This window comes from Rhinolophus ferrumequinum, chromosome 11, assembly GCF_004115265.2.
Source record: "Rhinolophus ferrumequinum isolate MPI-CBG mRhiFer1 chromosome 11, mRhiFer1_v1.p, whole genome shotgun sequence".
NCBI lineage: Eukaryota > Metazoa > Chordata > Mammalia > Chiroptera > Rhinolophidae > Rhinolophus > Rhinolophus ferrumequinum.
Window position 1 is genome coordinate 10,774,564 of NC_046294.1, and position 25,702 is coordinate 10,800,265.

Below are 25,702 nucleotides of genomic sequence, written 5' to 3' on the forward strand. Positions count from 1 at the left end.
GAGGCTGGCATGATCCATGTGGTAATGGACTAGAGTTGGAGACATCAGTAAGAACTGTTTATTATAAACACATAATTACATGCATACATACAAAGGTCGGACAATTAAATTCATGAACTTTCAACCATGCCCTTATATGGTGGAAAGTTCGCGAACTTAATTGTCCCACTTTTGTATGGTTACATAAAGAAATGTTTGCAGATATGTGTATAGACAGAGGGAGCCAAAAAATGTATACACATTTTAAGAAAGGAAAAAAACCATTAAAATTGTAATACTCAATATATACCAATAAAAGGTGAATACAAGTCATGTGTATACAATTTTTTGGCACCCTGATACATGGATTAATGTAATACACTTATTTTTTTGCTCTTTTAGCTGAGAGGACCTAAAAGAAATAATACCTGAGTAGCAACAAGCACACCTAGTGCCCAGATCTTGGTTTCTAATACTGTTCTCCATTAAAGGTAACCAAGGCAATCCCTCTACTGGCTTTCAAGTATACAATAAAATTGAAAACATTTATTTGTAAAAATATATGTACCCCTTTGTTCATTGCAGTATTATTCATGGTGGCCGACATGGAAACAACCTAAGTGTCCTTCAATGGATGACTGAATAAAGATGTGCTACATATATATGATGGAATACTCCTCGGCCATAAGAAAAGTTGAAACTCTGCCATTTGTGACAACATGGATGATCTTGAGAATACCATGCTAAGTGAAATGAGTCAGATGGAGAAAAATAAGAACCACATGATTTCACTCATATGTGGGATATAAAACTGAAAACAAAAAATGAACCAATCAATCAAACAAACAAACAAACAAACACAGAAACAGACAACAGTACGGTGGTTACCAGAAAGGAAGAGAAGTGAGGGGAGGTAGAAGAAGGTAAAGGGGGTCAAATATATAGTGATGGAAGGAGACTAGACTTTGGGTGGTGAACACACAATGTGATATAGTAGATGATGTATTATAGAAATATACACTTGAAACTTATATAATCTTATTAACCAATGTTGCCCAAAAAAATTTAATAAAAAAAGATTAGCTGCAGCCCTAAGTTTTTCTATTGCTTGACCCACACATTTTCTAAGCACTTATTTCCTGTGTGCCAGACATTGGGGATAATGAGATGAACAAGTCTTGGATCCTTCCTTCAAGCAACTGAAGGGAAGATATGGAAAATGAAAAATAAAACCCCAAAACAATGGTTACACTATTTCTTGTGTCATAAAATGAATTATTACTTAATCTTACCATTCTTTACTTTGCTTGACTTTAAAATAGGGATAATAGTCCACCACATAGAGTTGTTATAACAAGTTTCTTCATGTGCCCAGTGCATAGGAAGTGGTCAATAATATTAATCAATATTATTATTGATGTAATTAACTATTTTGGAATTTAGAAAACTGTCGCCATTGCCTATGGAATAACAACTCCATAGGTAATCTCAAAGTTCAGAAGTAGACTGAATTCTCACTGTCATAAGTCTTCATCACTGACCATTTCTACATCCTGCTGAGTTATGCATACTTCTTCATACCACTTCCTATGATTTTGTTTAATATTATCAATGATGGATTCCATAGTAGAGCCAAACTCAATGATACTGGAATGCCCATTTTGGTACTCATAAGCAAAGCCAGCAACGTGTAAGGCCACCAATGAACCTTTTGAATCAAACACTGGGGAGCCAGAAGACCCAAAGTAAAAAGTGGTGTCATAGGTAATCACATCAGGCCTGTGAATTATTTCATGGAAACTACTTTGAGTGTACATATGGATATACTGCATATCCCTGAAACCCTCTGCTTTTCTAGCCTGAATATGTTCCTGACATTTCTCCAATCGCTGACCCTGAGGGATTACAGCACAAGCATCAGTAGACTTTAGCTCTCCAGATGGATGACCAATAATATATATCAACCCGTTATATGGCACAGGACCAATTCCATTATATAGTCCCAAAGGTACTTGCTGTCCGTTTTCCTTCAGTTGCAGAACAGCATAATCAAGAATTGCATCAGATATCTCAAACCAAGGTTCAACAGAAAAGCAATTCTCTTCTTTTTCACAGCTGTCTTCGTAAGCAAATGTCACCCTCACACATTGACCAATTATATTCGCCCACTGACTTGGCTCTATTCCTTTCCCCACAATGTCATCTATCACATGCTGACAAGTGAAAATGAATAACCCTCTAAAAAGAAAGCAGGTGGCCGAACCCCTATTTCCATTGTTGTCCCATGACAGGTACCCAACTGAGTCACTGAGTTTAGAAAGAAGTTTGTGCATTTTAACTGGAGTAGAGTTTTTTGTCAGTTTCCCAAAGTTTGTTTGATGCCATTTAAATAATGAAGTTTTGCTCTTTCTTTCTTTCATTTCTTTCTCAAAGTTTTCTCTAATTTTTTTACTCTCTCTTATCAAACTGGGATACTGGTGCACAATTTCTTCATTCAACACACAGGAGTTTCTTCTCTCCAACTCAGAATTCTGAGCAGTTGCTGCCCGAGAACTCATTCTTCCCTCAACCTCAACCTCAACCTGAAAGAGCTTGCCCTCTAAGTCATCGACTGGCTGTTTGCTTTCTACAATGGAGTCCAGTTTTTCAATGAGTTTCCAATTCCTATTCTCCAGTAAGGGAAGGAATCTGCCGTCCTTGCACATAGCGTCACTGATGGTTTCTCCTTTGAAAGCATAGACGCAGAGTTTGCACCCCTCTTTGTGAAGTTCCCCGCATTTGACAATCTTTTTTGTATTCTTCCCAATTGCATGAATAAAAAATTTGACACAGTCAGTGGATGCCTTCTCATGCCGGCCAAATATCTGGTTCTCCTCTTTCTGCTGACGTTTACTTTGGGCAAATGTAATTAACAGGTGGCAGGTTTCAGGAAAACAGCTGAGGGGCATTCCAAGGTTCAGGTACCCCTCAATTCCTTCTGTGCCACGCACCAGCATTTCTTTGCCTTGCTGAGCTTTCCTCTCTTTTTTGACAGCCTCAAGAGTGTTGAGTGCCTCGAATAAGCTACCTTGTTCATTATGTGCGACCCTGTATTTCATTTGTTTGTGTTTCCTGTGGTGTACACCCAAGGTAACATGAATGACCTTATTTTGGGATGTAGCCTGGTCTTTGGGTCCTTGAGCCTGGGTATTAGTTATATCTTTTGGACCTTTTCTAGAGCCTGTCTTCATTTGAGGAGTACTGGAATTATTCTGTTGTTCTTTATTGACCTAAAAAGAAATGTCAAATATTGTAAAACTAAATGCAACCATTGTCTATTGCTTTAGTCTATCGTTTTAGTATGCAATTCACAAAATTTCTATAGGATAAACTCAGAACCAATCTCCAAAGGCCAGTAATACAATTAAATTAGAGTTTGTGTTGGGAGATGAAATACAAGGTGAGGTTTCTGTCCTATCAGTCAGATAAGCTTTTAATACTGCTATACTGGTGCATTGTTTTGAGAAGTATGAGGAAAGAAATAACTGTTTTCTAGGTGCATCAAAACAGAGATGCTTAAAATTCTGCCACCTCCCTTATTGTGTTATTTCAGGTCTTATTTACTATTTTCAGCAGTATAGTTTTTATTTTTTCTGAGCACAGTGATGGAGCACACCAAAAATTTGTTCTTAAAGTACCAAACTCAACAAGAATAAGGTACCATGATTTATTATCAGGCATTAAATGTAAAACCATCATTAATTAAATAATCATTTGTTCATAATAATATAGTTATTTCTAATAATAAAACCTTGATTCACCCAGCATCTATCATACAAAGAACTCAAATTATTTCCTTTATTATATCAATTAATCCCCAAATCCTATGAAATGAGGAGCAACCAACATGGCCTCTCTGTCCTTTTGATGGAGAAACTGAGGCACAGAAACTTTTTCCTATAAATGCCTTTCTCAAGGATATATAATAACCAATTCATGAAGTGAGTATCAGAACTCCAATACTTACTCCAATATTTTTTCCATTAGACTATATATTCTTTTTTTGTATATTTATATCAATGATTCCCATTTTTATAGGGCATCACCTTAAAAACCAGGGATGGGGGAGGAGAGAGGAATTACATGAGGAGGAGTAAGCAAATAGCAGAAATTCAATAAAAAATTAAGAGCATCTGATTCCTATGTCTAAAAGATACATTTTTGCAAGTTATATTCATCATGGCATGGGTGTCAACAGATGCCACTTGCTGGCACTGGGAATAACAACACCAGGATTGTTGTCAAGATTGTGTGACATCATGTGTGACAATGCCTAGCACAGCAACTGGCACATTAGGTTAATTTTTATTTTCCTTCTTTGTAAAGGTACCAATAGTCTGGATCAAAACAAGGGACTAAGGTAATATAAATTTACTCTGGGCATACATACACACTCTCAGAGAGCGTCCCTTCAGCCTCATGCTGTCAGAAGCGTCCTTGTTGTTCAGCCCATCGGAACACCATGATGGATTTCTGACTATTCAAAGGGTCTTGGGCAGACACAGACACTTTCAATAAGGGGGACCTGGAGTAGGACATGGTTACTAGCTTGCACTGTCGTAGAGCAGGACAGAGAAAAGCAGAAATAGTTTGGCTTGGCTTTTCTAGATACTCGGATGCTCTAGTTAGTACCAGGATAGAAGAAAAAAGTCAAAGGGTTTGACGCTGCATTCTCAAATGCTGACTATTTCTTAGCCTTCTTCTTATTAAATTCGAGGAGGATTTTAGACTCAGGAAGGGGTATGATAACAGAGCCCAGTTGGTAGAAAGAGCCCCTACTTAGTGTCAGTAAACTTAAGTCCAAGTTGTCATGCCACTACGCCGTAGGCAACAACTTACTCCTTTCCTCTCCTTATAAACAAATTGAGGATAATAAAATCCTCCCTGCCTACCTAACAAGGTTATGGTAAGAATAAATCTTTTAAAAATTGTTTTATAAACTGTAAATCACTATGCAAATGTAGGTTATTAATGCTATCAAATAGATCAGCCATTATTTGCATGGTATATATTTTCAAGCTATGAAATAACACTCATTTTGCTTTTATTCCATCTTTTACTGCAATACATTACAATTGATTCTGGAAGTGTTACAACAGCTTTTTGTTAAAGGCTGCTTTGATATGTCTAAGATTTTTATTAAAGCTCCTCCTCACCACCATCCCCCAAAATGGAAAAAATAAAATGAATGAGAAAGATTTTAATTTATCTAATATTCCCTACATACAATGAGCTAATTTCTTGGCAGGAAGACTGTGAAAGCCAGTGTCAAGGATGGCTAGTCTAATATAGGTGTATTCCGTAAATAGTGTTTACAATCATACCTGAGGAAAATAGTGTTCAATTTTCATATTATTCTTTATGTCGGATAAGAACTTCTGTGATCTGCGTTTCTTAGGACTCATGATGGCTTGAAGATGAACAGACAGTTCAGCTGAAACATTAAAAAGGTTCAAGTCAGAGCAGTATCTTCATAGCTATCATTAATTGTACAGCGACCCCAGATCCCACCTTTCCCTTTAGCTCCAGCCTCGCTGTCCTCAGAGATGTTGATTTAGCAAGTAGACAGCTTATCCACCAGCTACAACCATTCCAACAATAAAAGCTCCCCTTGATAGAGCACCACACTAAATACTTCACAAAAATGACCTCTAACTGCCAATGCCCACAGATACCATGCAAAATAGGTATGTCTGCATTTTGCATATGGGGAAAGTACATTTAACTCACAGAAGGTAGTTGACCTGCCCAAGGCCAGAGCTATGTGGCAGAGATGGGATTCAAAGGCAGGCATAAATACCCTATAGAAGGGTTGGCAGTTGGATAATTCAAAAGTGTGTTCTAGTTACATTGATGTTAAAATCTGGCCTCCACTTAAGTTGGAGATAACACAGGGATGTTGTACTAACAGGAAAACGGATGGGAAAAGAAGACAAAATAAACTTAGAGTGAGAGTTGCCTGGGAAGGCAGGAATGTTGGCTGCTGCTTTATTTTTGTTGAAAGAGGTAATTTCCCCTCTCTCTTTCCTCTGATTTCTCCCAAGAGACTGAACAATGTAAATAAAAGTGAAATCTCCAGTAGTGATAAACACCATGGAAGGGTAGCAGCTGTCACGTGGCAAGCCCTCAATAAAGATACATTTATAAAGATACATTCAATAAATGAATGGAGTATGCATATGTTGTATTATGCCCTATTTTATGTGTTTTTCATAAACTACCTCATATAATTATTACAATCCTGTGAGGTGGGCATTATTAGTCCCATTTTAAAGAACTTGAACATTTCACTTAGCATAATAATCTCAAGATCCATCCATTTTGTCACAAATGGCACTATTTCATATTTTCTTGTGTCAAAGTAGTATTCCATTGTGTATATATATCACATCTTCTTTATCCAATCATTTATTAAAGGATACTTTGGTTGTTTCCATGTCTTGGCCACCGTAAATAAAGCTGCAATGATCATTGGAGCACATATATCTTTATGGATAAATGTTTTCAGGTGTTTTGGGTAGATACCCAGAAGTGGGATTGCTGAAATACAAAACTGAGAGGAACAAAGGAACAAGACAAACAAAGAAAAAAAAAACTCATAGACAAAGACAATAGCTTAGTGGTTACCAGAGGGTAAGCGGGGAGGAGGGTGGTAGATGAGGGTAAATGGGGTCAAATATATGGTGACGGAAGGAAAACTGACTCTGGGTGGTGAATACATAATGCAATATATAGATGATGTATTACAGAATTGTACACTTGAAACCTGCGTAATTTTACTAACCATTGTCATCCCAATAAATTTTAATTAAAAAAAAAAAACTTAAATAGCCAGAGAGATTAAGCTATTTACTCAAGGTCACAAAGCCCCACAGAGTATACTTTTAATGATGAACATTTTCAAATAGGAAAAAAAAAGATAATATAATGAGCCTCCATATACCTATCACATAGGGTTAATGATTGCTCATTTTTCAGGCAAATTTGCATCATTCTTTTTATTTTACTAGGTTATTTTTCAGTTAGAGACATCCTGACATTTTAACCCTAATTATCACTTTCCATCTCTAAAAATTTAGAACTTTCTAATTTATTCAGACCAAAATCCAACTAAGATAGAAAAGTTGTCTTTATTATAATTCTTAAATTTCTTTTATTCTAGAAAAAGCATTGATTTGTTGAAGAGAACAGAGAAGTCATTTACAGTATGTTCACCTCCTGGCTTGCTTCATCATATTGTTTAATTTATGCTCTAGCTCCTGTAGTTCTTGTCAAGCAGAAGTTATCTAAAGACTATGCTTTAAAGAACTGCTTTAGCTTTTTCTTGACTGGGTAGCTCTTTATCTGTCCTTTGATTCTAAATCATAGCTTTGCTGGGTAGAGTAATCTTGACTGTAGGTCACTGCTTTTCATCACTTTGAATATTTCCTGCCATTCCTTTCTGGCCTACAAAGTTTCTGTTGAGATATCAGCTGACAGTCTCATGGAAGCTCCCTTGTAGGTAACTAACTGCTTTTCTCTTGCTGCTTTTAAAATTCTGTCTTTAATCGTTGGCATTTAAATTATGATGTGTCTTGGTGTGGGTCTCTTTGGGTTCACTTATTTGGGACTCTGCAATTCCAGATCTTGTATATCTATTTCCTTTGCCAGGTTAGAGAAGTTTTCAGTCATTATTTCTTCCAATAGTTTTTCAATTCCTTGCTCTCCCACTTCTCCTTCTGGTACTCCTATAATGCAAATGTTGGTATGCTTGATGTTGTCCTAGAGGCCGCTTAAACTCTCAATTTTTTGGATTATTTTTCTTTTTGCTGTTCTGATTAGGTGTTTTCTGCTACCTTATCTTCTACTTCACTGGTTCGATCCTCTGCTTCATCTAATTTACTGTTGACTCCTTGTAATGTATTCTTCATTTCCGTTACTGTATTCCTTATTTCTTACTGGTTCTTCTTTATGTTTTCTATCTCCATTTTCATGTTTCCTATCTCTTTGCTGAAGTTCTCCCTGAGATCATTGAGCATCCTTATAACCAGTGTTTGGAACTCTGCATCTGATAGATTACTTGTCTCCATTTTGTTTAGTTCTTTTTCTGGAGCTTTGTTCTTTTATTTGGGACATGTTTCTTTGTCTCCCCATTTTGGCTGCCTCCCTGTGTTTGTTTCTATTAGGTAGGGCTGCTATGTCTCTTGGTCTTAGTAGAGTGCCTTTATGTAGTAGGTGTGCTGTGGGGTTCAGTGGTACAGAATTCCTGGTCACCTGAGCCATGCACTCCAGCTGTGTCCCTTGTGTGGGTTGTGTGTACCCTCCTCTTGTAGTTGAGCCTTGATTGCTATTTGCATGTCAATGGAAGGAATTGACCCTCAGGCTCATTTGTTGTGAGGACTGGCCATGATTATAATGGAAGAATTGTGGTACAGAGGCTGATCCTACAGAGCAGGATCTGCTTCAGCAGGGCTGTGGTGCCTGCCCAATCTGTCCTTTGGGTATGTTGCCCTTGGAGGTGGCTAGGTGATGCTCCAGCTCATTTTGAAGCTGGCCACTGGGGGTTCCAGCCCCAGGCCACCTGGGAGGGGACCTGCTGCAGGTCAAATTCAGTCATAGCCCATGCCCCACCTGGGGGCCACCCAGCAGGAGCCACAAAGCAATCCCTAGATGGCCACTGCCCATGCCGTGCTTGGAAGTACCTCGAAAGGCCAATCCGTGAACCAAGGCTGGCTGCCACTAGTGCTGAGCTTAGGGCTGCCACCAGTGCCAGAGGTATGGGACTTGCTCAAGCCATATGTTGCTTGTCTGAGTTCTGCAAACCTTTGAGAGACCCTAGGAAAGCCTGCAGCATGAGCCAAGGGAGGTGATTTGTATGAAAAAGCCACTGGAAGCGGCTTAGATGTGCCCAAAAATTGCGTAGGGCAGGGTCTTAGAATCATGAAGTCATGGTGAATGACTAGTGTTAGCCATGTTGATGGAGACTTAGATATGGCGGCTGACTGCGTCTGCACTCTGGGAGGGAGAGAGGGCTCAACAAAGAAACAATGGTTTCTGCCAGCTCCTCTGTCTGGGATTAAGCCGTCTCTCCTGCCCTCATCGTGAAGCCAGACAACTCAGTTCCCGTCCCCCCCCCCATGTGCCCCTGTCACCTCTACAGCTGGAGCTCATAGCCAGTAATTCCATTGGTGATTAAGTCCAGTGCGGTCCCTTTAAGAGGAGGGCTTGGGATTCTAGCCAACCTCCGCCTAACTCAGTCACAATCTCCCTGGTTCTCACAACCAGAAATTATGGGGACTTGTCTCCCTCGCTCTAAAACCCTGGGCTGGGGAAGGGCTAGGACTCCTCGCTCCTCTGGGGGTTGGGGGACCTCTGCAACTGAGATATCCCTCCCGATTTTTAACAGTCACATGTGGGTATAGGACCAGCCTGTTCTGCATTTCTGCCCCTCCTACTAGTCTTGAGGTGGCTTCTTCTGTATGTCCCTAGTTGTAGGGCTTCAGTTCAGCAAGATTCTAGGCAATTCTCAATGATGGTTTTTTGTTTTCGTTTTTGTAGTTTAGCTATAATTTTGATGTGGTTTTGAGAGAAGTAAAGCACAGTGTTTACCTATTCCACCATCTTGACCAGAATGTTAGTTTTTTCAATGTTAGTTTTTATAACACCATCAGGGTTCAAAGTTTAAGCTACTATTTATTAGCTGTATGACCTTGGGCATATTAATTAATACTTTGTGCCTCATTCCCACTCTTCTAAGATGGGAGTAGTGGTAGAATCAGCCTCCATTGTTGTGAAAATTAAAAAATATACAGCATGTAAAGCCTTTAGAACAGTGTCTGGCATATAATAGGTTGCCCAGTAAATATTACTGCTGTTAATATTATCATTATCAATATACTTACCACAGGGAGACTTTTTATACAGCGGAGACCCTGGGGAAACAAAAATAAGATACACGTAATTGAGGAGCTACGCTATGCTGCAAGGTCCTTGAAGGCAGGAACTTACTACACAACAACTAAGAGAATTTGAGGGTTCAGTATGTCTGCTGATGATGACCCATCTTATGGAATTTGAGAGAGGACCCAGGTGCTTTAGGAGTGATTATTACACATGGGCCAAAAGAGAAACACAAAGTGGGCAAAAATAATGTCAGTTTTGCACTCCACTGGGATGAACATGAGTAGTCAGTCACAGTGGAGAGGGGCAAAGGTTAAGAAAATACGTCAACATCCTGTCCCCAACACGGATTCCTGTCCAGACTGAACCATGTTATATCAAAATGTGAAAAGTGTCCTTAGCTGTCCTGCTCAAAGCCCTGCTTTACTGTTGGAGAAGTCAATTCTCTGCTGACCTAAAAGACGTGCCCTGTGTTCCCCAGTAAAGAGATAAAGAAATACAGCCTTGGTCCATTTCCAGCCCACCCAAGGGCTTCCCCTAGGAATTTCTCTCCCCTTCATCTTTCTCCCCCTCCCTCTCTCCCACTTCTCTCTCCTTCCCACACTCCCTTTCTCTCACAGTTCCCTTTTCTCTCCCCCTCCCTCCCTTCTTCTCACTCAACTCTCTGACACTGGGCTCCCTGGCTAGAGCTGAGTGCAGCTGCAAAGGGGCAGGGATGGGATCTCCGCTAACCCTAGGCCTGTCCAAGCCCACCACCTCACTCCCCCTAGCACACAGCACATGACAAGAAGCAGCCACTGAAATAAAACCTGTGCCCCCTCAGCCCCACAGATGGGTAGTGCTGCCCCACCCAGGCACCGGGAGGGGGGTAGAGGGGGGGCTCCCAGCCTCTTCTGCTCCCAGCCCCACAAACTTGTGTGCACTTGCCCACCGAGGGGAGCTCCCTAGCGCTCCAGCACCCACCGACTCCACGGTGCACCTCACCCACCACCAGCACCCCGGTCTCAAATCCAGAGCCCAGCCGAGATTGGTTCTTCTCAAAGGAAGGGAGCTGTTCAGACAACTGGCCCAGGAGAATGCGACCATGTTACCTCAGACCTTCAGGACAGGTGGGAGGTGGGTTGAGATTTGAAAATCCCTCCGGTCTTTGGGGAACTGCCACTGTGTGCGTTTGCATTTCTTCCACTTTCATACCGATCTGGCTCTTCCTGCCTAAGCCTCCTCTACCCACCTCTCTTCACTGCCCTCTTCTTTGGTTCTTTGCTTCTTTGGACAGGTGGGGGAACAGGAGCCACGTGAAGTATTTGATGCTATCTGTGTTTGTATCAGAAAGTCCCACCAGCCTGAAACAAAACCTTCTGAACTTCTTAGTCCCCAGGGCCAGCTTGGGAAACAGACTTATGGGAGCCTATGCCTGTTCTCTTCCTTATGAACTTTTCTTTTACACAAGTGACAAGGATAGAGGCACACTGCATGCAGTATTGCTGATAAGGCAGATTTTTTTTTTTTGTAAAAGCATAAGAGCTTTTACATTTTTGATCAGATAATCAAAAAGATTCCTAAAAATTAGGTTTTTTTACTCCCAGGGGCAAAATTAACTCAGCACTTGGAGAGCTCAAAAAAAGAAATGGATGTTCAATCTAAAGCACGATGTACTTTCCGCACCTTGAGTTCACAGAGCTCCGGGAGAAGGTGAAGGTTTCTCAGAAGAACACACTGATTCTGAGATGAGGGTGTTAGGCTGCAGCCCAAGAAACTGCCCAGGTCTTGTTGGGACTTCCAGGAATGTCAGATGCCAGCTCCCACAAATGTCGCCAAAACAACCTGTCAATAAGACAAAGCTAAATTTATTGCTTATTGAGATCATGGAGAGCAATAACTCAACAGAATTTTGGTAGTGTCTCAGGGCATGGGAAGAGCAAAGTGGGTTATTTATTGAGAATTTGAAGTCTGGTTTAAGTTGGGTTTTCAATGTGGAGGGTTGGTTAGGATAGGGTAAGCACCGAGTAACAGTTTAGCACGCGTGGATATAACAAGGCAAGGGTGCAAGAAGTCTTGGGATGTAAGCGGTACTTTGATATTTTCTATTGAAGAGTAGTTGGATCTTTGAGGAAGTTATTGGAATAAACAACAAGATGTTTGCCACTTTCTTGTGCCTGGGAAAAAGTTTCCTGGAATAGTAAATTTATGTTGATGACAACAGTGGAATAGTAAGTCATATGAGTGTAGCTAGCAAGCTATGTGAATGTAGACGGCTCATTTCTCTCAATGATGAACATGACCCAGAACATAATCAACAATTGTTACTTAGAGTGTTTTATCCTGGAAAGAAGCTCACTCAGGAAAATATTTAAAATGATATGTTTGTTAATATATGTAAAATTTACGATCTGGATGAAGAAGAGAGGGACCCCAGGAGTATGCATCTCAAAGGTGACAATCAAAGAACTGGGTTGGAAAGGGCTTGCAAAAGCAGCCTGATGTTTAAAGATCTGCATCAAGAGCAGATGAGAAAGTATTCGATGCTTTGTTTGAGAAGGGATCAAGGTTACTGCTGTAACAACATTTATACAATTGACAGAGGAATATATTATATATATATAAAGTGATAGGGCTAAGAAGTATATTGGTAATTACAATACATGTGGTAATTTGGGGGAACTGGCTTTAACGTGCACACAATTATCTCAAAGTAGCTAAAATTACTGCTTCCTTTTCTGTGGATCCTCTGGGGCTTGGATATAGCAACCTTTAAAAGGGCAACAAAATACAAAAACCCAAATTATTAGAAAGTTTCACCACTTAGTATCATTCTCTGAATTGTAAGATGTGTCTAATGTTTCTGAGAGTACTGCATGCAGTGATCACCAAAGAATTAGGATTTGGCCGATTCTTTTTTTCATTGTGGATTCTGAAACAGTAAAAATTTCCATGACAAGCAAGAGGTGGTAAAGAATACTGGGCTTGAAATTGCCCAATCTGAGCTATCCTGTTTTGGAGAGCTATCCTTGTGACTCCCAAACATTGAACAGCATCCTGCCATTGGATCTGATTTATTACAATTTGTAGTTAAACAGTTAAGAGCAGAATAGACTTAGCACAGTATCATTCTTATCACTAATTGCCCTGTTTGTTGTTCTGCTATAGGAGTAACTTCTGTTACTCTATTCAAAGCTTATACTCTTATCTGACATCTTAGAAAATATTAAAAATAATTCTATAATGGCTTTTTATAGGTTTATATGATACAATGGTCTATACACATTAATTTTAATCAATCACTCACATATTCTATGATCAATTTTATTATGGGAAACTGATATCAACAATAGTACACACCAGTATAATTGTTCTGTGCTAATTGGTCTGTTTGGAAAATGTTTACTGTCAATATCAAATATAAAACCCTGGCTAGAAAGTCTTAGATAGATAATGTAACTATAAGAAATTACACAAGATTTCCAGTCACGATGGAGGAGTAGGTAAATGCTGTGCTGCCCTCCTCTCACAAACACATCAAAATTACAACTAAACTACAGAACAACCATCATTGAGAATAGCCTGAAGTCTAGCTGAACCGAAACCCTACAACTAAAGACACAGAAGAAGCCTCCTTGACACTGGTAGGAGGGGCAGAGACATGAAACGGGTTGGTCCCACACCCATGTGTGACCATTAAAAGTCAGGAGGGATATCTCAGCTGCAAAGGTCCCCACCCTGAGAAGCCAGGGGTCCCAGCTCCACACCAGGGTCCCCATCCTGGGTTTTAGTGCTGAGAAGAGAAGGCCCATAACTTCTGGCTGTGAAAACCAGTGGAGATTTTGGCTGAGTGACATGAGGGTGGCTGCAGTCCCAGGTGCTCCTCTTAAGGGGCCCATGCACAGATTTACTGATGGACTCACTCGCTCTGAGCTCCAACCTTGGGGCAGCAGCTCGAAAAGTGCCAAGAATGGACATACGGGGAGGAACTGAGTTGTCTGGCCTCGAGGCAAGGACTGGATGGGCAGCTTTCTCCCAGATGGAGGAGCTGGCAGAAGCCATTGTTTCTTTGTTGAGCCCTCCCCTTCCCAGCATGCAGAGCAGGTGGTTGCCATATCTGAGACTCCAGCAACCTGGCTAACACCCTTGGTTCGCCCTGTCCCTGGTGATTCCCGGGGACACCACCCACCCATCTTTTGGGCACACTCAAGCTGCTTCCAGTGCCTGTTTCATACAAATGTCCTGTCTTTGCTCATGCTGCAGACTTTCCTAAAATCTCTCAAAGCTTCAAAACTCAAATAAAGCAGCATCTGGCTTCAGCATGTACTGTACCTCTTGCTGAGCAGCCCTAAGCCCGGCTATAGCCACAGCCAGCCTCTCGAGGCACCACCAAGCCCAGCACAGGTGGTGGCCATCTGCGGATTACCTTGTGGCTCAGGCCAGGTGGCCCCAGGCAGGGCACAAGGGTCCCTTCCAAGGAGGCCCCGAGGTTGGCAAGCCTGGTAGCCAGCTTTGGACTGTGGAGCATCACCCATCCATCCCTACTACATGCCCTACTACAGTGAATCCTGCACTGAAGGGTCAGCCCGTGCACCACAACTTTGCTGTAATCACGGCTAGTTCTCACAACAAATCAGCCCGAGGATCAATCCCTCCCTTTGATGTGCAAACAGCTACCAAGTTTCAACTACAACAGGAGGGCACACACAAGGGACATACCCGGTGCACCTGGCTCTGGTGACCAGGGAAACTGTGCCATTGGACCCCACAGGACACTCACTACATACAGCCACTTTACTAAGACTGGGAGGCAGTTCTACCTAATTCATAAAAAAAAAAAACACACACAAAAACAAAAACAAAACAAAACACAGGAAAGCAGCCAAAATGGGGAAACAAACATGTCCCAAATAAAAGCACAGAACAAAGTTCCAGAAAAAGAACTAAACAAAATAGAGGCAAGTAAACTACCAGATGCAGAGTTTGAAACACTGGTTAAAAGGATGCTCAATGATCTCAGGGAGAACTTCAACAAAGAGACAGCAAGCATTAAAAAAGATATAGAAACTATAAAAAAGAACCAGTCAAAAATAACGACTACAATAATTGAAATAAAGAATACATAAGAGGCAATCAACAGTAGATTAGATGAAGCAGAGGATCAAACCAGGGATATAGAAGATGAGGTAGCAGAAAACACTCAAATAGGACAGCAAAAAGAAAAAAGAATCCAAATAAAATGAGGATAGTTTAAGGGACCTCTGGGACACCATCAAGCGTACTAACCTTCATATAGGAGTACCAGAGGAAAAGAGAGAGGGAAGGAATTGAAAAACTATTTGAAGAAATGATGATGGAAAGTTTCTTTAACCTGGTGATGGAAATAGATATACAAGCCCGAGAATTGCAAAGTCCCACACAACATGAACCCAAATAGGCCAACACGAAGAAACATCGTAATTAAAATGCTAACAGTTAAAGACAAAGAGAGAATCTTAAAAGCAACAAGAGAAAAGCAGTTAGTTACCTACAAGAGAGCTCCCATAAAACTGTCAGCTGATTTCTCAACAGAAACTTTGCAGGTCACAGTGGAAGTGGCAGGAAATATTCAAAGTAATGAAACGCCAGGACCTCCACCCAAAGTTACTTTACATAGCAAAGTTATCATTTCCTGGCTATATTGCAGAGAGGGGAAACACAACAGAACCTGGGGGTTTCCTCAGTTAAGAACACAAGCTGACAGTTACGGGAGGCCTAGATGGCTGGAGTTTGTAGGCCAGAGTACTAGAGAGACGAGAGCAGCAGCTACACAGACAGGTAGAGAGTCAGAGATCTGTGGTAGGACTGCTTGAAATTTCAGCTAAATATCTATCAGTGTGTGACAATGATGAAACTATGGAAATCAGGGGAAAAGTCCCCTATTCCCCACTCAAAGGGAAAGCTGGAACAATTCTGAGGCTCATACAGGGCTGAGAATAGTTTCTTTTTCCAATAGTCAAACTAGAAAACTTCAGAATTCGTGAATACTGGCAGAGTATTCAGAAAAGTGTTGCCTCCACAGTGGTTCAAAAGAGCTCTCGGCAAAAGGTTGCTCTGGTGCCACCTGACAAGCTTGAAATTCCAGTCGTACAAGGATAACACTGTTTCCAAGGAGAGGAACTGTGGGTGAGGATAAATTTTGAGCATATGTATAGGAATATAAGCATTTCTATCACCCTCAAAATATGACACTAACCAAGCTCGATATCCAAACAAAAATTATCAGGCATAAAAAGAAGCAGGAAAATATGCCCCATAATGAGGAGAGAAATCAATGAATACGAACAGATCCAGGAGTGACACCTAGGACAGTACTAGTAGAGCTGAACAGTAAGGCGGGGATTACCTTGGATTTCGGGCCAAATGGGACAGAGACCGGATAGACTCTTCAGCCTGAACAGAAAAGAAGACAAAATGGACAAAATATGTGAAACTGTGGTTGGCAAGGAACTGGACATCATGCATTAAGGACAGCAACAAATGAAGTACACCGGGTGGTTACTCGGGGTGCCTGCCTGGAGAGACACCAAGCCAGGGTGCAAGGAGGGGCAGCCAGGTGGAGCCCTTTGGAATTCCTGCTTTGAGGAGATAGAGCTGAGAGACTGGGGTGGCAAGAGTTCACATTACACAGAGGGAGACACCAGCACAGAGAGAGCACTGGGGATACCTGCAGAGGGAGGGCTGTCTCAGGTATGCTTCTAGAACTGACAGAGTAGGCCTGGTGAAAAGTACCTAAGGCCAGGAAAGAACTCGAGCCCCAACCTCCCCCCCCAAAAAAACAAAACAAAACAAAAAAACAACGGTCAGAGGGTAACTTCCCTCAAACCCTCTCCCTACATCTCACGCGGGCACCTCAGTTTCCTCAGGCAGGAGCTTGGCTCAGACCAAACTTTGTGGCTGTAAATTACCCCCTGGCTTGTTAAAAAGGAAGAAACTAGACTCCCTCCCTCAAAGATCCTGGTTCAGTAGCACCTGGGTTCAGTTTAGGAATTTGCACTTGAACCCCCAGAATCCCTCCGCCCCCCCTCCCCCCCCTCGCAAATGAGCACAGCATGTTGGTTGCATCAGCTAGCTAGACTGTCTCCAAGTGTCTTTCCAGGAGTAAAACTCCTGACTTCTGAAGCTGGGGAGCTGGCAGGGGATTCCCACAGTGGGAAGCTGCTATCCCTCCCTCCCTCCAAACCTCCTGGGCTCTGGGCTGAGGTCTTTCTGCCTGGTGCCCTCTCCAAACACCCCCTAAGATCTCCAAGTCCAACTCAAGTCCAGAAGAACAACTCACAGAGGCGGAGAGCCTGCCAAACGGTGCCGGTGACCGCCGCTCCGGGATGCCCAGGAGCTGCGAAGGTGGCGCTTCCTGGGCTGTGACTGCCCGGGAACTTTGCCTCTCAGCTGGTGATTGAAAACCCGCGCTCGTGACGAAGCACCGTTTCTGGCCAATGGACGGCGAGGTTGCGGCAACCAAGTGGCGGGGAGGGAAAGGACTGGCGGGGAGCCCATCACGCGGGCTGACGAGTGGGAAGGCTGGGCTCGGGGACGCGCCCGCCCACCGGTCCTAGCGGTCGGGACCATCCCGCGGCGTCCCACTCATCCACTCACTGGGCACACTCGGTCCACGGCCTTCTTCCGCGTCCAGGACAAACTCTGAGCAATCATTTCCCTCCATCTGTTCCTCGCCCACCCGCGTCCGCTGTGGTCGCGTGACTAGCTGAGCGAGCGGGACGGGAGACTGAGCAGCACGCACCCGGCGCCTTCCCGGGGCTGTGATTGCGCAGGGGGCTTGCGGAGCGGGAAAGGCGCGCCCCGCGTCTGGCGTGGCGGGGCCAATAGCCCCGTCCCCTGGTGTTTGGTGTCCCGCCATCGCAGCCCTTCAGGAGCTGCGCGGTGGGCGGAGGGCCTGGGAGAGACATCCCGGGCCAGAACCTGTGGTCGCTGCGGAGCCGCACAGAGACCCGCAGAGGCCCCGCCTGGCATCCTGAGGGCGTCTGTCCTCCTGGTGAGCTTCACCAGCTTCCAGCTGCAGAAATGGCCCAAAGCAGACAGCAAGCGGTCTGCTCCTGCGATGGGGGTTAGTGGAACCTGGTGACCCCCATTCGTTCCTCTCCCCCCACCTGTGCATGGGCCAGCTTCCAGGAGAGGCTGATTCACATCAGTCTGAGAAGAGGAAGAGGAAGAGGCCCCCACTGGCACTCCTGGTGCTCAGGGCAGGCATTACTAGATGCAGATCTTGACCCTCTTGATGGATGGAGGGCTCCAGAGTCAGGGGTCTCCAAACTGCTGATCAAAAATGCTTTGCAAGAGGCTTGGGAAAACACTTACTGTTTAAGAACCTGAATAGGAGCAGGTGCCTGCCATATTGGGTGCTGTTTGAAAAGTTGGTGGGGTAGGAGGGGTATAATTTACCAGTGATGACCCGTTTCTAATTTATGGAAAAATGGATGTTTATGTATAAGTTGATGGTGTTGGTGGAAAATCGTGAAAGCGTCTTCTAACTTGGCCTAATGTAAAATAGACACTGAGAACTACTACAATCAGTGTCCAAATTCCAGGTGGTCTGTGGAATTTGGAGATAGTACACTTTAAAAGCATAGTTGTGAAAACAACATGGAAAAAGAAAGAAAAGAGGAAAAACTGTGATAGTTTTATCAAATCACGGTTGTTACTTAAATCACCCTAAAGTGGTCCAGGTGCTGTTATAGTCGTATATCCACAGGAGGAGAAGAATTTACCGTACAAGGGGAGATGTTGATTCTCTTTCCTTTGTAGAATCTGGAGATGTGAAAAAGGTATGAGGAGCAAGAGGCAGTAGAGAGAGAAAAAGGGCCTGTGGAAAGAGTCTACCATCCCTGGGGACAGAGAACGTGCCCTGGAATGGGACATACCTTAAGGAGCGCCCTTGCATGTACCATTGGCACTAGGCACCTTGTCGGGCACAGTGAGGAGTCTGGATACCGAGCAAGCTGATGACTAGACACTGACACTGGACGTGCCCACCACTACAATCTCCACACACTCACCCTATGACTTAGTTTGCCAGAAGATGAGGCAGAAGGGAGATGCCCTCATTCTCATTTCTATCTTCCAAATGACATGCAAGTGCATCATCAATTCAGAGGAACCCGATTTATATGCGGACCCTTCACTGCAAATTTGACTGAGGCAATTAGCTTTTAGCTTTCTAGACTCTGAACGTGAGAGGGTGGGGATGGAGACTAAACACATCACTCCTTCCATCTGACAGAGAAGGGCTGAACTAGAGGGCAGAACTGAAAAGCTGGGATTCTCTATTGGTTTTTGCAATAGAGGCTGCCGTGACAGGTGACATAGAAGGGAAACAATTAAGATTCCCAAGAATTTGGGGGTTTAAAGGAAAAATGCATCTTTTTTCCGTAACTCTAAAGGTGCATTTCCCCATTGAACAAGAACCGTCACTTCACCAGTTATGAAGTTGGGATGGAGGTTCCACCCAGGCATTCAGGAAGGCACATGCCACATTCTTTGTAGCTGTATTTTGCATGAGGCTTGAGATTGTCTCAAATAAAAAGGGGAAGCCAGTGAGAAAAACAACAATTATTTATTTGAGCTCTCATATGTGTTTTGCACAGCCACATGACTAACAGTTTTCTATGAACAAAGTGTATTCATCATACTTTAGGGAAGCAGCCCCAGATAATTTAAATTATGTGCATATTTTCTTGAAAACACCATCGTTTTTCTAGTGTTCCATGGGTTCCATCTGATGATTTTCAATTGATGACTCTTGTTTGTCATTTTTCTCTTCATTGAGGGTCTCATTTTTCTCTTCCATTAACGATTTATACAAGGTCTCATTTTTCTGTTTAACATCACTAAGGATTGATTCTACAGAATAGCCAAATTCCACAAGGGAATGAACCATATCTCCTTGCTTATAAAAATGCCCGACGCTATGCACAGCGACCAGTTCGCCCGATGCCTTAAACACTGGGGAGCCAGAGGACCCGCTAGAAAAACAGGTATCGTAACTAAGCGTGTCAGTACGCCAGGCCTCCCATAGGAAGCTTCTTTGGGTAAACATAGGGAAAGCGTTGTAAGTGGCAGTCTGGTGTGCTACCACCTCATGTTGACAATGCTCTGGGTACCTCCCTGACCGTTCATTTAGAGGAACCACAGCACACCCATCTATTTTCTTGATCTGGCCTTCTGGGTGACCAATTATATAAATCAAACCACTAGATGGCAGAGGGGAAACTTGCCCCAACAGGCCGGGAGGAAACCCATTTCCATTTTCCCTTAGTTTTAAAATGGCATAATCTAGAGGTCCTTCCGACATTTCAAACCCTGGCTCAATGGAAAACCATTCGGCAGCACAAGGGCTGAACTGTTTATAAGTGAAAGTTACCTTTGCACATTTGCTGATTACATCGGGCCACAAACTTGGATCCGTGCCTTCTCCCACCATAAGGTGCACAACATGTCGACAGGTGAAAATGTAACCACCATTGAAGACAAAGCAAGTAGCAGTGCCTTCCCTTCCATTATTGTCCCATTTCATGAACCCAACTGACTTACTAAGATGAATAAGATGTTCACAGGTTGCAACTGAAGTAGAATTTTCAGTCACTTTTCCAAAGTACTTTTTAAAGGTGTTGAATTGTTTAAATGGTGACAGTTTTCTTCTCCTCTGTTCCTCCTGAAAATACTCTCTCATCCACAGTGCCTGTTCCCTAAAATTTGGATATTTCTGCATGAAATCAGTATCCAACACTTGGAAATTCTTTAGCCAGAGATCAATTGCCTGTCTCTGGAGATTCCGATTAAGAGCGCATGACATACCCTGATGGAGCCTTTGTCTAATTCGTGAGTTTTGTTTCCTATATTTCCTGTAGGAATCATAATAACTTCTGACCCTGGAAATTGTCCGGCGTTTTTTGCCTTTGATATCATGCCCTAGACTTCGAGGTGTGACAACTTGTTCTCTGTTGTGTTCTTCATCTTTGGTCTGTCCGTCTTTCTCTGGTTCGTGGACCTCGGTATTAGACTGCATGGGATCCCCGGGACTGATTTCATCAGTGGCATTTTCATTCCCTTGTTCAATTTTCTGATGGCAACCTTTCCCGACAGGTGGCCTTTTTAAAATGTCCATTTCTAAGACTTTCCCAGATACTTCCTCCACCGTGGACTGTTTTCCATGGATGTTCTGATGACCTTCCATTAGGTTCCACTGTAATTTTTCCAGGTCAGACCGGAATCGGCCATCTTTGCATAGGGCTTCTTCAAGAGTCTCGCCCTTCAAGGCATAGATACAAAGTGTATTTCCATTTGCATGAAGTTCCTTGATCTTAAGAATCTTCTTTGTTGTCTTTCCAACAGCAACGACGTGAAAAAGAAAGCATTCGATGTCTGGATTTTCACACTGGCGTAATATCTGATCGCCTTCTTCGTGGTTACTCTTTTTTTGACTAACTGTTATTTGAAGGTGAGAACCTTCGGGTAGGCACTTGAGAGGCATTCCTAAGTTTATGTAGCCTTGAATCTTTTTTTCTTCATAAGCCACGATGATCTGATTAAAACAACTGTTCATCCTTTTACTGAAATGTTCATTTGCTCTCAGAGCTGAGTAGATATTCTCGTTGAGTTTACCATATGCGGTAAACACTCTCCGGTCTGTTTTCCTGGACTTTTCATTCAAAGTAAAGGTGAAACGACATTTTTCACTGATGCTCATATTTAGGTTGTGCATTTTAAGGGTCGCTTCATGCTCACGGACTTCACTTCTAAGTTGACTGGAGCCGCTACACTCTCTTCTGTCAGACAGAGAATGACCAACAGTTGTGCCAGAACATGTCTGCTTCGTGACAGCATCCTTGAGAAAGGAAAGATTAAACTCTTAATACGAATCACCCTTAATAACAATGTTTCACGTTTTTCTAATTGTGACATAATAGGTATGCTGAATGAAAATTACATAATATCATGGATGCTGAATAATGGAGGAAAAAGTCAATCATTATTCCATCACCAGAGATAATCATTCTCCATTTTCTTTGCTTCTATTATTCTATGTATGAGTTCACTTTTCACGCAACAATTTATCAGTGCTTTCACACGTCATTAAACAACCTTTGAAAACACAATTTGATTCTCCCTAAAATAATTCTAATCTCCTCTTCTCTTGCCATTTAGGTTATTTCTAAGTTTTTTGTACTTTAAATATATCAAGCTTTTCTCCACAATAAATAAGTGATTTCTCTAGGCCAGACTCCCAGCAGCGAAAAAACTGGGACTAAGGTTATAAATTTACTTCACAAGAGATCTACTGCCAAACTGCTGTCCAGGGAAGTGGCGTCAATTCCCCTGCTGTCCAATGACATCAACCAAATGGGTGACTCCTCAAAAGCATTTCAGTGTTATGATGTCAAGTGTTAGCCGATTGATAGATGAAATGTCATATGATTTGAGTGGTTTTAAAATCTGCATTTACTTACTTTCTAGTAAAGTTGGACTTAGTTAAAACACCTTTTGGACATTTGCAACATCACCTTTCCAAAATTCCCATTACCGACCTGTTCATTTTCTGTTCTGTACATGGTTCCAACAGCATAAGGAAATATGATAAAATACTCTCTAAAAATCACGGGATTGGGTAGATATTCATAAGCAAATAGATATTCATATGCAAACAAACACACATACTCATATACAAATACATAAATATTCTTCTCTCTGCACTCTAAAATCCCTCATTCACATCTTGGTTTAGTATTATCATTTTGCCTATTTTTGAGTGCTGGTCAAAAACCGGTCTCCGAAGATTGACGTCTGGGTTTAAAATCTTTGCTCTGAAGTCCATTACTTTTGCAACTTTAAGAACGTTGGATTTCAGTTTTCTCATTTGTAAAATAGGGACGGTAATAATATTGATCGCATGGAGTAATATTAAACGTTCAATGAGATAACCCATAGGAAGTGAAAGTGCCAATTCCTGGTACACAGTAATTTCTCCGTAAATATTCACTGTTATGATTTTTGCCTGTCTATATTTCCAGGGATCTGAAGTGTCTCCACTGTTCATTAGCCTGGTCTAACAAGACATTTTTTGCATTGTTAATTTGTACGCTGTCATTTTATTTTACACAAGCACTAGTATGGATATTGTCCCCAAATTTATTTTGAACAACACAAGAGAAAGAATTATACTGCCAATTTTTTTTTTTTTTTTTTTTTAAGGAGGGCGCCGCTCGCTGTGTCCCACTTGGGGATCGAACTGGCAACCTTGGTGTTATTAACACCATGCTCTAACCACCTGAGCTAACCGGATACCCCATAACTGCCATTCTTTATGAGCCACCCGCTTACAGGATCCCCGTGTAGAGCTATGGTTAGAGTGCTGTTCTGGACAAGAGCTGTAAAAAGTAGACATACCTCTGCGACTTCACGTCTGGTACTCTGGTCATTTTCAGCAGCACTGAATGACTCGTTCTCTTCACGCTTTACGGAAATCATGATGAGTTCCAAAAAAATATAACTCACTTGCACTATCGGCCAAGATGGAGAAACAAGGACTGGGTTTATCCTCCCACCTGAGATGACGGAAACAATTGAAGACAGGATATACGAAAAAACAACTTTCAAACTGGACATCAGGCAGCCCAGAACTGTGATCTCTGATCCCTAAGAGAGGGAAATCAAAAGAGGCAAGCACGATGGGTGTCTAGCTGACTGACTCGGGAGCCTTTCCAGGCCATATCTCAGGGAGGGGAAACACAACAGAGCCTGGCGGTTTCCTTAGTTAAGAAGACAAGCTGAGAGTTGTGGGAAGCCTAGGTGGCTGGAGTCTGTAGGGCAGAGTACTAGAGAGGAGAGAGCAGCAGCTACAGAGACAGGCGGAGAGTCGATCTGTGGTGGGCACCCCTTGAAATTTCAGCTAAGTATCTGTCAGTGCGTGACAGTGATGAAACTATTGGCAGCCAGGGGAAGAGCCCTCCATTGCCCACTCAAAGGGAAAGCTGGAACAATTCTGAGGCTCATCCAGGCTGAGAATAGTTTCTGTTCTCAAAACTCAAACGGGAAAACTTCAGAATTCATGAGCTATCAGGCAGAGTATTCAGAAAGGTGTTGCCTCCACAGTGGGACAAAAGAATCCTCGGCCTAAGGCTGATCTGGTGCCACCTGACAAACTTGAAAATCAAGTCGTACAAGGATAACACTGTTTCCAAGGAGAGGAACTGTGGGTGAGAACAAAGTTTGAGCATATGGATAGGAATATAAGCATTTCTAGCACCCTCAAAATATGAGACTAACCAGGCTCGATATCCAATCAAAAATTATCAGGCATAAAACAGAAGCAGGAAAATATGGTCCATAATGAGGAGGGAAATCAATGAATGGGAACAGACGCAGGAGTGACACCTAGGACAGAACTAGTAGAGGAGAACATTAAGGCGGGTATTACCTTGGATTTCGGGCCAAATGGAGTGACAGGGACCGGATTGACCCTAGTCTGAAAGCAAAAGAAGACGAAATGGGCACAATATGTGAAACAGTGGCTGGCAAGGAACTGGACTACATGCATTAAGGACAGCAACAAATGAAGTACACCGGATGGTTACTCGGGGTGCCTGCCTGGAGAGACACCAAGCCAGGGTGGAAGGTGGGCCGACAGGCAGAGCCCGTTGGAATTCCTGCTTTGAGGAGATAGAGCTGAGAGACCAACGTGGCAAGAGTTCACAAGACACAGAGGGAGACACCTGCACAGAGAGAGCACTGGGGATACCTGCAGAGGGCTGTCTCAGGTATGCTTCTAGAACTGACAGAGTAGGCCTGGTGAAAGAATCCCCACCCTTCAAAAAACAAACAAACAAACAAACAAACAAACAAACAAACAAACCATCAGAGGGTAACTTCTCTAAAACCCTCTCCCTACATCTCACGTGGGCACCTCAGTTTCCTCAGGCAGGAGCTTGGCTCAGACCAAACACTGTGCCTGTAAATTTACCCCCTCTGGCTTGTTAAAAAGAAAGAAACCAGACTTCCTCCCTCAAAGGTTGTGGTTCAGTACCTCTGGGGTGCGGTTAAGGAATCTACACTTTAACACACACACCTCTAGTCCCCTTTCACCCCAGCTCCTTTTCCCCCCTCCCCTGGCAAAAACTGAGCACAGCATGTTGGTTGCATCAGCTAGCTAGACTGTCTCCAAGTGTCTTTCCAGGAGTAAAACTCCTGACTTCTGAAGCTGGGGAGCTGGCAGGGGATTCCCACAGTGGGAAGCTGCTATCCCTCCCTCCCCCCAAACCTCCTGGGCTCTGGGCTGAGGTCTTTCTGCCTGGTGCCCTCTCCAAACACCCCCTAAGATCTCCAGGTCCAACTCAAGTCCAGAAGAACAACTCACAGAGGCGGAGAGCCTGCCAAACGGTGCCGGTGACCGCCGCTCCGGGATGCTCAGGAGCTGCGAAGACGGCGCTTCCTGGGCTGTGACTGCCCGGGAACTTTGCATCTCAGCTGGTGATTGAAAACCCGCGCTCGTGACGAAGCACCGTTTCTGGCCAATGGACGGCGAGGTTGCGGCAACCAAGTGGCGGGGAGGGAAAGGACTGGCGGGGAGCCCATCACGCGGGCTGACGAGTGGAAAGGCTGGGCTCGGGGACGCGCCCGCCCACCGGTCCTAGCGGTCGGGACCATCCCGCGGCGTCCCACTCATCCACTCACTGGGCACACTCGGTCCACGGCCTTCTTCCGCGTCCAGGACAAACTCTGAGCAATCATTTCCCTCCATCTGTTCCTCGCCCACCCACGTCCGCTGTGGTCGCGT

At 43.2% G+C, this 25,702-nt stretch overlaps 2 protein-coding genes across 8 annotated transcripts; both read right to left on the reverse strand.

Annotated features, from left to right (window-relative positions):
• Positions 1–938: 938 nt before the first annotated feature.
• On the reverse strand, positions 939–18,030 carry FAM111A (FAM111 trypsin like peptidase A). Of its 2 annotated transcripts, XM_033121390.1 has the most exons (6): positions 17,195–18,030; positions 16,262–16,308; positions 11,563–11,721; positions 9,900–9,929; positions 5,343–5,452; positions 939–3,248 (listed from the first exon to the last, which is right to left on the reverse strand). In XM_033121390.1, exons 5-6 carry the CDS (start codon positions 5,421–5,423, stop codon positions 1,500–1,502), a joined length of 1,830 nt encoding a protein of 609 aa, XP_032977281.1. In that variant the 5' UTR covers positions 5,424–5,452; positions 9,900–9,929; positions 11,563–11,721; positions 16,262–16,308; positions 17,195–18,030; the 3' UTR covers positions 939–1,499. The 2 variants fall into 2 exon arrangements, with proteins under 2 accessions (XP_032977281.1, XP_032977282.1); XM_033121391.1 differs by lacking the exon at positions 16,262–16,308.
• Positions 18,031–19,499: 1,469 nt separating this feature from the next.
• On the reverse strand, positions 19,500–25,415 carry FAM111B (FAM111 trypsin like peptidase B). 6 transcript variants are annotated; one of them, XM_033121384.1, is made up of 4 exons: positions 25,283–25,385; positions 24,347–24,394; positions 23,317–23,474; positions 19,500–21,757 (listed from the first exon to the last, which is right to left on the reverse strand). In XM_033121384.1, the coding sequence occupies exons 3-4, from the start codon at positions 23,395–23,397 to the stop codon at positions 19,628–19,630; spliced, it is 2,211 nt and encodes a 736-aa protein (XP_032977275.1). In that variant the 5' UTR covers positions 23,398–23,474; positions 24,347–24,394; positions 25,283–25,385; the 3' UTR covers positions 19,500–19,627. The 6 variants fall into 6 exon arrangements, with proteins under 6 accessions (XP_032977275.1, XP_032977279.1, XP_032977280.1 ...); XM_033121388.1 differs by lacking the exon at positions 24,347–24,394 and adding an exon at positions 24,668–24,734 and having other exon boundaries at positions 25,283–25,346; XM_033121389.1 differs by having other exon boundaries at positions 23,317–23,429; positions 25,283–25,341.
• Positions 25,416–25,702: the final 287 nt, after the last annotated feature.

Coding starts and splice junctions, on each gene's coding strand:
- FAM111A (XM_033121391.1), bottom strand. CDS start 5,423: ATGAGTCCTAAGAAACGCAGATCACAGAAGTTCTTATCCGACATAAAG. Junction 3,249..5,342: donor TTGAACACTATTTTCCTCAG/GTATGATTGTAA, acceptor ATTTCTTTTTAG/GTCAATAAAGAACAACAGAA.
- FAM111B (XM_033121383.1), bottom strand. CDS start 23,535: ATGTCCAGTTTGAAAGTTGTTTTTTCGTATATCCTGTCTTCAATTGTT. Junction 21,758..23,316: donor CCAGACGTGAAGTCGCAGAG/GTATGTCTACTT, acceptor TCCTTTCTCAAG/GATGCTGTCACGAAGCAGAC.